The sequence below is a fragment of the Tauraco erythrolophus genome, chromosome 3 (assembly GCF_009769465.1).
Source record: "Tauraco erythrolophus isolate bTauEry1 chromosome 3, bTauEry1.pri, whole genome shotgun sequence".
NCBI classification, from domain to species: Eukaryota; Metazoa; Chordata; class Aves; order Musophagiformes; family Musophagidae; genus Tauraco; species Tauraco erythrolophus.
This window is the reverse complement of record NC_141467.1, coordinates 8,715,911-8,728,150: the sequence shown is the minus strand read 5'-3', so window position 1 is coordinate 8,728,150 and position 12,240 is coordinate 8,715,911. Positions and strand designations below refer to the sequence as shown.

Below are 12,240 nucleotides of genomic sequence, written 5' to 3'. Positions count from 1 at the left end.
TACCATTAAGAGCATTCCTCTCCTCAGCACGACGTTCCTCCTCCTTTATAGTAACATAAATAAATTCTCTCTGCACATTTGGAGATCCACCTTCTAACACAGAGAGACACATCTGCCCAAGGACAGACTATATTCACTCTGCGAGGCTTTGCTTTCATAAATAGCAAAACATCTGCTGGCCCCAGCTGAGCGAAACTGGTGCCGGCAGGGATTCATCCCATCCCGAGGTGGAGCTGCGACAGAGGAGAGGTCACACTGCCAGGGCCCATCCAGATCATAGGTTAAGGACACTGTTCACCCCACAAATGAGGGAGCATGTAGAGGTGACGTATTTTGCAGTGACATTACCCACTGTCACCTCCCCTTTCCCTTGATTGTTCCATTGACCTTTAGCCATCGCAAGTTACTCAGATGAAGCAAATTTTTGCTGTTAGTTGTTGAAACTCATAGCAAAACAATAGTAACAGCATCGTTCATGATGTTAGACTTGTCTTTTTCTGTGATGAATGATGATGTTAGCTATGAAAATTCCTAATATAAAGAGACAAGTCCAAACCGTGCTCGGAAATGAGGATCCTTGTCCTACTGAAACACAGTTAGATGTCTAAAGAGATCCTGATATCTGGGTGGTTTTTTGAAAGCACACAAACTTTGCTGTCAATGAGAGTTTGTCAGCTAGAGGAATGTTCCAAAGTTCATAGGTACATATGCACATTTGGGGACCCCAACACACTTTTTGTATATATATATATGTGTGTGTGTGCATGTATATGCATGCATGTGTTTCTTTCAGTGGCTTGCTTCAGGTCGGAAAGCCCGTGGAAGATGCAGCCTTCCCAGAGTGTTTTAACTACAAAGTCACTTTTCCCTTCAGTGCAACAGAGCTCGCCAGGACATCGATCACAGAGAAGAGGGCTGATGAGGGCCTTGAGAGCCCATCTCCCATCCGCAGCCCTGCACAGAATGCAGATCAGTCCCACTCAGAGTGTTTATTCCTGGCAGTTGAGCCCAGATGTGTAACGATAACTCAGTTTCAGCTTGTCGCCCATGGATAATCACCTGCTTTTGCTGCCTTCCTCCTGATGCTAAGGGCAATTTAGATAGCTCCCTTGGGGTTTCCCACAAATATACAGCTTCCTCATGAAGCTAAACTGAAAGGGACAAAAATGCTGTTTTCCCTAGGTACCATCGCAGCTAAAACCCAGGCTCAGCCCTCTGCCGCTTTTTTCGGTCGCCCCCATTCATGCATCTAGCGCTGTCGCACTGTCCCCGCTAATCCAGGATTTAGATGAGCTTGTTTACCACAATCCCATTTTCCGTGTGATTTATCCCCAGCACCCAACGTGCGAAGAGCCAAGCTCCATGCACACCCGGGCGCGCGCTGCCGTTGGGGATGAGCTCTCGCTTTAGGCACTTGCTTTTCTCTCATTAGTGGAAGCCAACAATAAGTGTGAGAATTGCAGACGTCAGAGGTAATTAGGAAGAAATTATTTCACGTTACCCAACAAAATGAGGTCTGTGAATAAAGCCTAATCCTGCTGTCTGCCCATTTTTTTTACCCCTAAATGACTGGGAGACAGGGAGGGCACAAAACACTCTCCACCGCACCGGATGGGGAACAGCCATGAGGAGACTCCGCCGTGCTCGATGCGGACCATCTTGCTGCCGTCCTCTGGCTGAATAAGCCCTTCCCTCAATGGGACTGTAACCCTATTTAAATAATTAACCGTTTCAAAAAGCTGAATCTCTTCACAGCTTTATTTTTTTAGTAAATAAAAACGATGACTTTAGACTATTCAGTCCCCTCGGGGCTGTGAAGGAACTGCTGTGCATTTTAACGACTGTGCCAGCAGACTGACTCTTCCTCAGCACTGGTAATATCTCTGTCACCTTCACGGTGATGCTGAAGACACCATCCTTTTCCCAAATTGTCCAATTTTTCTACTGTTCTTTCTGGTTCGCGTCTCTCCTTCTGCTTACAAACATATTCTATTGCTCTTTCTCCTGAGTACTCTCCCTCATGCAGAGGGACATACAGACAACCAGCACCTGATGTGAACAAGTCTGAAAACCTCGCGGCAGCTGCGTGACATTTTAAAAATCAATGGCAATTTTTTATACTTGTGGGAATTCACCAAGTTCATTTCATCACAGGATTTCTGTTTCTAGGCGCTATTTTTCAGCACAGCTGAGGAAGACGTAGTATCGATCAGGGAATGCACGGAGTAGATTACCTTTCTGATCGAGGTAGTAGGTGACCATCATCTGTCAAACCTGCTGCTCCATAACAAAGATTTATGACTTTTCATGCTACGTTTCTCAGTCACAGACATCTCGGTACTATTTCCAAAGCATCAGTGGGACTATAAACACATCTAGCAAGTGTGTATGCCTGTATCTCACACATACATATTTACAGCCATATGCACACAGACAGTGTCTCCGGGATCTGTTTTCATGCTTCCTACTCTTTGCCTTGTGATACTTGCAGTATATTTTTTATATTGCTTCAGATCAAGATTTTCCACTTGCTGGTGTAAGGACAGCAGCCTGTAACATACTGTAGTGAATAAATCTCGGGCGATCCAATAAACAACGCAGAGCACTACTGTATATCCGACAGAGGAACTTGCCATTGATTCACTGCCTTAAAGCCAGCAGAACATACACGGTGACACACCTACGGGATTCAGTCAGCCAACAGGATGCCCATCACTCAAAGTCACAAGAGAGCCAAAAGGTAGTGTGTGGACACTGCAAGAAATTACTTTCTTCTTTATTTGTTTCTAATTTAATTATTTTCTATTTAATTATCTAGTTAATGTGCAGAGGGCTGCTCCCGCACCTCATCTCTTTGCTTTCACACCAAGCATGGTCTTGGGTTAAACGTGCCTCCTACAACTGACAGTTTTTGGCAGCAGCAAAGCACAAAATCTTATTGGGCTGCAAAATCTTATTGGGCTGCCTGTGGCACCTGCCAGTGATGGTTAGCAGTCTTCTGACATGCACTGCTTGCCTGCAGACAGCCTTTGTGTATCTCCCCTGCCTTGTGACCTGCAGCCAGCCTTCCCTCTGCCCCGAGGTGGGTAGGAGTGTGCTACTGAGACAGACATGATGCTGACCAGCAATAATACCATGAATATTGCTAAGCCCTCTTAACGTTGATTATTAGCAACGGGATGCTAATAATCCTAGACTATCAGATTTTTTGTATGATTAGATCATCCTATTCCAGGAGGTGGGAAAAGCCAGGATGGAAGCAAATCAGGGAAAACAGATAAGGATACTGCCATGCGTTCTTCAAAAGCAGCAGACCAAAGCCTCAGCTTTTCTACTCCTGTATCTAACTGCTAATGAGCACCTTCACTAGGGTTGGGGGGTTAAGAGACTCCAAGAAGACCTGAGTGCTTCAGAAAGCCTCTCTCATAGCATGAGTGGCAGATCAGCCATAGTCTAAAGACACACGTTGTCTCAAGGTATGGGAGAGACTTTCTGAAACACATGCAAAGAATGCAAAGAAACCAGTCTTCCCAGTTCAAAGGAGTGCAAAGTCCTCAGCAAAGTCTGGTGTAGCGTACAGCTATACAGAACTATATAGATACATTTCCTCTAAAGGGCCTTTGTGCTTACTAAATAATATATTGATTGAGGAAGCCTGTGTTGTCTCTTACAAGCACCATTATGATTCCCTGGTGAAACATTAGTGCAAGGACTGGAACTGAAGCACCTGTCTCTGTACCAGTGGATGATCCCACAGCGTCTGCGAGACATGCAGCTCTGCTGTGCGTCACCCACCAGTGTCAGCCCTCCTCCTTGCCAGGAGCTCCTGACAGGCCATGCCTTTATCATTGCCCCTGGGATAACCTCCAAGCTCAGATCCAGAGCCTGTCTGAGTCCTCGCTTCACAGTCATAGCCCAGATATGCCCCACTCCTCTCACCTTCTGATAGCCACTGAAAGCTAAATCCAGGTCCTCCTGCCTCCTGCTCTAACCTGAATAACTAGGGAACCCAGTGCTTCCCAGCAGGTCCGACACAGCCTGAGAGACAGGCAGAAGTCTATCTTTTCCCTCTGCCTGTTGACAGCCCTGTTTTTCATCATATTTTCCCTTTTCTATCTTACAGACACTTACACACACTTCTTGAGCAGCTGTGAAGCTGTGCAGGCACCAGAGGGATAAAATGGAGAAGTCTGGGAGAAGTTGAGCCGTCAGGAAAAATGAAAACCATACCCATTTAAAGATTTACTTAGCGCAGAAGGTCTGCATTTTAGAGCAGAAACTAATGGAGCTTTTTAGCAACTAAGAACATGGCCTTCAGCATGCATTTCCTATCCCCAAGTCACATGTGGTTATGAGCTGAAGTTCTGCGTACTATTTCACTATTTTTGCACCTTGCTTCATAGTAGGTATCACATTTTGGAGTAGTCCACTCCAGTTTGGTTATAGGAAGAGGTCGTCTAAATAGTTACCGTAATTGCTGTGTAAAGACCACCCAGAAACAGCCTACTGGCCTCTTCATGCGACTGGAATTCACGTGATGTGGGCCCTCCTGCCTTTGCTACGATATATTTTGCCATCTTGGGCAAAAAGCTCAATTTTTGCTTGGATCTACATGTGCTGAGTCTTGATACAGGAAACATACCAGTGAAGCACTACACTCATGTGAAGTGTTTCTGTGACAGGAACAAAGATGTTAACTTGTCTCCTGGCTGAGCCAGGTGTGTAGTGGGCCAGATCCTGCTGTAACATACACTCTCTGCAGCTTTACCTGTACAACTGGTGTGGTGTAAGTCAAGGCACTATTCTCCCAGCATGGGAAACAGGTGACATGGTGAAGTCTGCTCTGGAGTCTCTCTGCCGGTTGGCGAACACGATAATAAAGTCATAACAATTTTCTGGGACTATTTGAGGTTCAGAGGTTCCAAGCTACATTTCAATAGGATAGGAACAAACAGCTCTGAGCCAAATTGATTTCTCCTGCAACTCTAATAAGGCTGGAGGAACTACACCTGGGATGATTTTGGTCCCACACAATATGTCAATGGTCAATCTCTCATTATGCCTGGCTACAAGTGTCTTTAAAAACGACGTTCTCTTTACAGCAGTAAATTCTGATCTGCCAAATGTGCCAGCCAATGAGCTCTTCCCAGCTAAATACTGTGAGGATTATGCATAAATACTGAACTAGCCTAATCTGCCTCTTGGTGAAAATTAATTGATCTATTACAGGCAACAATAACTATTTGCTGAAGTTTTTATTCCGCGTTTTTTACTTCTGTTAAGTAGTATACGCGATTTCATTGGTTGGCTATTTTAAACCATAGGGGATCATTGGCGGAACAGAACAAATCCCTCTGAAATCCAAAATTGCCAGCTGCAATTATAGTCTGCATCTAGCATTTTCTCTAAGGACTATAAATGCTTCACTACTTTAATTTTACTTGGCATTTGCATCACTGTGTGGCAATTACTGAGCAATGGCAAAGGACAGACTCAGTAACGAAGTCTGGACAGTAAAGAAATACTGAATACTGAGAATATTGAAATATTCTCTCTATTTCAATCTAATATTCATCAGTCTGTGTACCTGGACACACCACATTTAGATACAAAGCACTGGTAAGACAGGTACCCTCCTTTTTGCTGCTGAAATGTCCGTGGCTTTTTGCATATTAGAGATGAGGAAAGTTGTTTTCTCCTCGTAGTTCTTGATTGTTTTTAACTATTCAAAAGGACGAGATACTAAGTTGTAAATACTAGTAATTCAAAGATCAAACTGGCAACTATATTACTCCAGATAAGGCTTGTGAAATTCTACCAATTTCAGTGATGTTATGCTGATATAAAACAGGAATTAAACAGCAGTGGCTAAGCTATTTTTTTTGCGCTCGTCGTATACACAGTTTTAATTATTTGAACTCTTTGTGATTGCCCCTAAGTCCTAGCTATATGAGAAGACAAAATCAAGCATTATACCCCGGACTGAATAAACAGAGATGCAACTGGGGAAACAAACAATGACGCTGCGAGAATATGGGGCTTACACAGGAAGGGTTCTGGGCATTTACCAAAATTTGCGTCCCTTGTTAAAAACTGATATGCTGAAGAAACATTCTTTAAAGGGGAAAGGAAGGTTTTGGAGAGCTGAGATATCAAGTATTTATAATAAAAATCACCCCAGGCACAGTGAGCTGTGCAGAGGCAATGTTTGCAAATGACACTATTTACCTTCATCAGGCAGAGCTGTAAAATTTCTGAAACCTAAGTAATTTAGGGAAATAGGCAAACCATGAAAATGCTGTTCAATGTCATTGCAAGGTCAAGTACTGCACAGTAAGATATGCTAAGATACAAAAATTTCAACTCTTCACATGCTTCAAGAGAGTTCAAAATTAATCATTTAAGCACTGGGACCTTGCTATCATGTTCTGCTCTTCGGGACCTTGAGCTCCCTGTGCAGCTACAGTCTAATAAGGTATTAGGCTAAGCAAAGACTGGACTGAAAAATCACAGTACCCAGCAACAGTGCAGTGCCATCTTGCATACTTGGGGCATTACTGCTGAGGCCCTTCAACGAGAAGACTGAAGAACTAGACAGGTCTTGGAGTAGGCTAAGCATGATCGAGCACAAAGATTTTCAAAAACAGACTAGAAAGATGTGGTTAGTTTATCCCAAAGAGGTGATAAATGAGGCCATGAAAAATAAATTAGATAAAATGCTGAAAGAGCTGCTACTCTTCCTCTTCCCTCAACATGGTAGTGGTGTTCCCCCCTTATCCTCCCCACCAAGAAAAAAGAAAACCAAAGAAAGACCACAAGAAAATTCCTAACAACTGGCTGGTCTTCTTGTGGTTCTCTCAGTCACACTGGATGGCGACTAACAGGATTCACTGTGTCTGCATACCACCAAGTTGATAATGTAACAGTATTAAATTGATTACAGAAATCATGGCTGGAGCACAGGAGGTTCTTAGACATTTCTACCTGACCTCAGTTTACTAATCCTTGACACAAATTTTCCACATTTAATGGCCACCTCTCTATACCCCATGTGATACAGAAAACCAGAACAACTGGTGAGTAGCACTGTTACGAAGAAGAAAGAGTCTAGACGGAGTAAATCTGTCCAGCCTGATCCAAGAAAAGCAGGTACTGAAGGACAGGAGTGTTTCGGATCTGGAAAAGACTCAGCTACTCACAGGATATGCAGTCAGAAGAGAATGTTATACCTCTGCTCTTTGGCCAAACTAACAGCCTATCAAACGGCACCTGCAGCTATATTCCAACATGTTATCAAAGCTGAACTTTTCCCAATGGTGCACTGAAAACAACCAAATCCACATAGTTCATGCTGATACTTGACACAACCAAAGATCCCATAGGATATATCAGGAAAATGAAAAGAGGTGTTGTATAGGAAGTTATATTGGAGCAGAAATAATGTCTAGAGTCTTTTTTTCCCCCCATGGCTTTTCCTCTTGAACATTGTGAATAGATCTCAAATGTTTACAGACTAAGGATAAAAACTGCATCCCACCACATATTACCAAAAGCAAGAGTTAGAAAAATGTTTGTCTCCTACCTTGTTAGCTTTGTCCCAATCTGCTGCCTAAGTTCCAGCCTCTCTTCATCAGTCTGCATGGGGAGGATATTCTTTTCCTCCAGCTCTCGCTTTGAAGGCCTGTTGCTTAGTTTGATTGCTAAAGAGTCCTTCCTGCAGACTTTCCTTGCCAGAGAACCTGTGGGAGAGAGGAGAGGCTCTGCCAAAGGAGGTGTCATCATTTCAGTACAGCATGCAGCAGGCAAAGAAGTTCTAGCCAAGGGAGGATGCTGGGCTCTCATTTACACTGGTACGGACTGTGGGAAAAGGGGCGTCAATTAACTTCACATGCTCAATTAACCTTAATTCATATCACAATATGGAAAAGCTGAATTTGGCAGGTATACAGGAAAAAAAAATTAAAATATTGCTCCATAAAAGGGAGTGGGGAAGAAGGGGTTGTTTCAGTATTGCTAGTAGAATCTGTAGCTTTCTCTAGCACAGTGTTTCTGAACCACGTAACGGAATGAATAATTCACCCTCAGAATCTGGGCAGGCAGCAGAGCTACAGCGCGCGGAAACAGAGAGGTATCTCTCCCTCTTGCAATGTCATATCAAGACGTTCAAGCTAGCACCAGAAGGAATCAAAAGTACATCAGAAGCAGCACGGATCTCTATGTACATTAATTGACACTGCTTCTCAGGCAGCAACAGTGGCAAAGACACTGTGAAAACCAGTGGCCTTTCACAGCTCCAGCTTGCTGTCTTAGGCTTGCACTCAAAGCACGTTGAGCAAGGAAGACAGACACATGCAGACAGAGAGACACAACCCTCTGAGAGGTTTGGGGCTTTGGCAGGAGACTGCGAGATAGTGCAGTTCTGCTCTGTTTCTTAGTTTAAGAGTAAAGACTGCTTAATTTCACTTGCGGGGTGAGGGAGGATTCCGAGGAGATGAAATACGCCTGTTTTAGAAACTTCTTTGTGTGTGTTTTAAAAAGGGCGTTGTTTGTTTGTACTGCTGCCAGTTTTCCAAAGAAAAGAAATCCAAGGGCCTGAAATCTCAGCTCAACCTGCAGGATGACAAGCAGTTGTCATACACAAAGTATGGTATCTTGTCTTCATGGCAGAGTCCTGTGATGCCACACCAAGGCAGGAGATGAGTTTCTCGGACAGCTCGGGAAGGGGTCACAGGTCCCTCTCCAGACTGTAATTGCAATATGGCTATCAATTAAACTCTTCTTATCGGAGCCCAACTCTCTGATCATGACCCCCAATCGTAAGTGCAGACTTAACGATTCTGACATAATTTAATACTTACTACATATAAACGCTCTGATTCTCTCTCAGTGGCACTTATTTCATCCTCCTGAAGTAACCCTGTTGACGTGATCTTGACATAAGCCAAAGACAGGGCTTCTCTACACCACAGATACTTGGGAAAGCGAATCCAAAAGTCAATTTGGAAGTGAACTAATACATGCCAAAACCAGTCATTTGAATTCTGTCTTATTGCTACCCAGACAGGGACTGATAGAGATTAGGGAAAACTCTATGAATTCATAGCACTTGTTATTTTGGATTAATTTATCAAGTGTCTCCATGTAGTCAAGCCCTGAAAGATGCAAAAGCCATGGTCAAGAAAGAAAATTCACGGGCCTTGTGTTTCCCTTGCCTACTGAGATTTCAGAGGAAAAATTAAATAAATGAGAAGGAAAAAAAGGAATTAGTCTTACTTGTAAATAATGAGTTATCCTCATCTTCATCTTCCTCTTCCTCCTCTTCCTGTCTTGTGTAGAGGCAGGAAGAATCTTCATAGTCGGTTTCATGAGGCACATTTTCTTTATTGTCATCGCATTCGATCACAACAGTTGGCACTTGTCTCATGTCTGGAAGGCCCCCAGGTCCTGTTTTTGTAACACTGTCACCTGTGTGTAAACCAGAGCTGTTGGGAAAGAAAAACAAATAAACTAAAGGAAACAGCTCATTGGAAGACTGAGTTGCTTCTCTCACTATATTTAGGAAAGTAGAGGTCTTTCATGCCTCTTTGAGAAGAAACTAGGACAGAAAGATCTTCATGACCAGCAAGGCATCTAATGAGTTTAAACTGAGTATACATGAGATTTAAGGTACAATACTTGTTAGGGAAAAGTAGGACAGCGTGCAGGCAGAAATACTGGCATCCAGGACTGAGAATAAAAGATCTTCAGCACATACAGTCTCAAGGCTTAGTGGGAATTGCACCAGCTACTCAGAGTGATAAGCATGTTGTCAGCCTGGTGTCTGTGTCACCACTCCGCTGCATGCAGGAGAAAATGCCTCACCTGAATGCAAAAGGTGGAGTAAGAGAGTGGGAAGGAGGAAAGGTATAGCTTGTAGAAAGGCAGAGGGAAACGATGACTTGCACTCCTTGGGCAAGATGTTGATTGACTTGAGGGGAAGGATGGGCATGACTGTCTGAAGAGGAGGGGACCGAGCGTGTGAAATTGGGCTTGGAGAAAAGAGATTTTGGGAGCTGGTGAGAATAACAAGGGAGGGAGCTAAAGCCTGGGAGGTTTCTTTGCTAATGGCACAGTTACGTGTTGTGGGGGCAGCAGTGATGATACATCTGTTCTCCTGTCCCAGCTGCTCACTCCAGCCAGGTGCTGGACATCAAGCTGAACTGCAGCTAACATCATATTTCTTTTGCCACATAAAGTGTGATTGATCATCTCCTGCAACTTACTAAGTTCAGACCTCTCATCAGTACTGCTACCATCTAACTGTTTATGTGTTGATTTCAAAGCTCTTTACCAAGGAACGTATCAATCATAGAATCATAGAATCATTTGGGTTGGAAAAGACCTTTAAGATCATCAAGCCCAACTATTAACCTAACACTGCCAAGTCCACCACTAAACCATGTCCCTGAGCAACACGTGTACACGTCTTTTAAATATCTCTAGGGATGGTGACTCAACCACTTCCCTGGGCAGCCTTTTCTCTGAAGAAATTTTTCCTAATATGCAATACAAGTAGGGAAACAGGAACATGAGGAGGTGAAGATCAAAGTCAAACAGAAGGTGAAAGGAAAAGTCAGGAACAGAACCAAGTTTCTCAACCCATTTTTATCTAATAGCTCATGTTGCTTTTCCAATACGAAATGAGAATGAGAGACTGGGAGGCAAAAATGATGGTTGCCCAGGTTTATTTTTGAGTCAGCAGCAACTGTTTTCTCTCTCAAGTCCCAGCAGAGGCAACAGTTCTATAAAAGGTGGGAACGTTTTCCTGTTGGACTCCCTCTCTATGTCAAACTCCCATTTTACTTTCCACAAGAACATAGGTGTGAAACTCGACGTGCTGGCCAAGCTGCACTTGAGGCACCCAAATTTGGGTCAGACCTTACTGAGTGCTGAGTAGCCTCAAGTCCCTTGAATATTGTAGCCTGTTCAGAACACCGGAGGCATTCCACGTCTTGAAAAAATGTGTTCTTCTCTTTAAATGATTTTCTATTGAGTCAACTTGAAACATTTCTCTTTCTTCTAGGAAATCATTCTGTTAATTGCAACATTTACTGTTGCAGACTGACCAACAGTGAGATGTGTGATAGCTTTACTGGATGCCTTGACGAGAGGCACTCCACTTCCTTAGTGACAGTCTCTGTTTTGTACCACAAAGTATGAAAGATTCGTGAAGAACTGGCTTGTGAATTTTTGTATTAGACTTCAATATTGGAGTTTGACCCCCCTAATTTTTTTTAATCCTGGAAGTAGTTTTAGAATTCATCAGCTGAATTCTCCTAACAACACACAAATGCACTACAGTCTTTAAAAATTATCAACAAACTTTTAATGTATTGATACGTTTTAATAATTTTAACTTCATTAACTTCATTTTTAAAATCTGTTTTCTCTGTAACCTCTTTTTTGTGCAACTCTCTTTAAGAGGAAAGGTAGGAAATCAAAAACACTAGAATTAAATTTCCAAGAGAAACTAAAACGCTGTGAAATTCTGTTAACATTGCTAAAAAAAACGTCCAGTGATGAACACAACCACTGGATCATTCAGTTCATTTTAAAACAATACATACACAGGGAGTAAGGACCAGTTGACTAAGTCCCTTCTGGAAGTACAAATGAAAGGAACAAAAAGCAGTTCAGCATCCAGGACCCGTTGGTGCTTCCCTGTTCTGTGAAGGGTGTAGGTAGGTTACAGATGCATCCTTATGGGTGTGCCCATAAGGTAGCAGATATCAAAGTGGTTCACCAATTTAGGTTACCAAGCAGATACCGGATGGCAACAAGACTTACGAATTACCACGCTAGATCTTTATTTGAACCAGCAATCTAGAAATTGGCGGCTTCTCATCTCATTCTAATTTTTCTGAATCATCCACTTTCTTGATAATACTACTTTCTATTTTAAGCCCCTCATTTTTCCTGGTGTTTTGTGTTCTTGATTAAAATCAGCTTCTTCCACAGCATTTTGACTATGTCAGCTGTCTAAGCAAAGCACTTGTGAAATACATGCAGTATTGCAGTATACTTAAGAAAGACGAATCAAGGTCACTGGGTATTTCCATTGTGTATAAACTCCTCTGGGTCATTAGCAAAACCCCCACATGATCAGGCGGTCTACACCACAAAATTTTTTAGCATTATTTACCAAAAAGAACACTATTGTTTCAAACAGTACATTTAAAATCAGCTTCCTGTTTGGCAACA

At 42.8% G+C, this 12,240-nt stretch overlaps 1 protein-coding gene across 1 annotated transcript in view; it reads right to left on the bottom strand.

Annotated features, from left to right (window-relative positions):
- PHACTR1 (phosphatase and actin regulator 1) overlaps window positions 1-12,240 on the bottom strand; it is a 323,506-nt gene that overhangs the window by 42,814 nt on the left and 268,452 nt on the right. The window contains exons 9-10 of the mRNA XM_086608443.1: window positions 9,274-9,482; window positions 7,583-7,739 (exon numbers count right to left, since the gene is read on the bottom strand). Coding sequence (XP_086464569.1) covers window positions 7,583-7,739; window positions 9,274-9,482 — 366 coding nt within the window. The remainder of the gene's footprint in view (window positions 1-7,582; window positions 7,740-9,273; window positions 9,483-12,240) is intronic.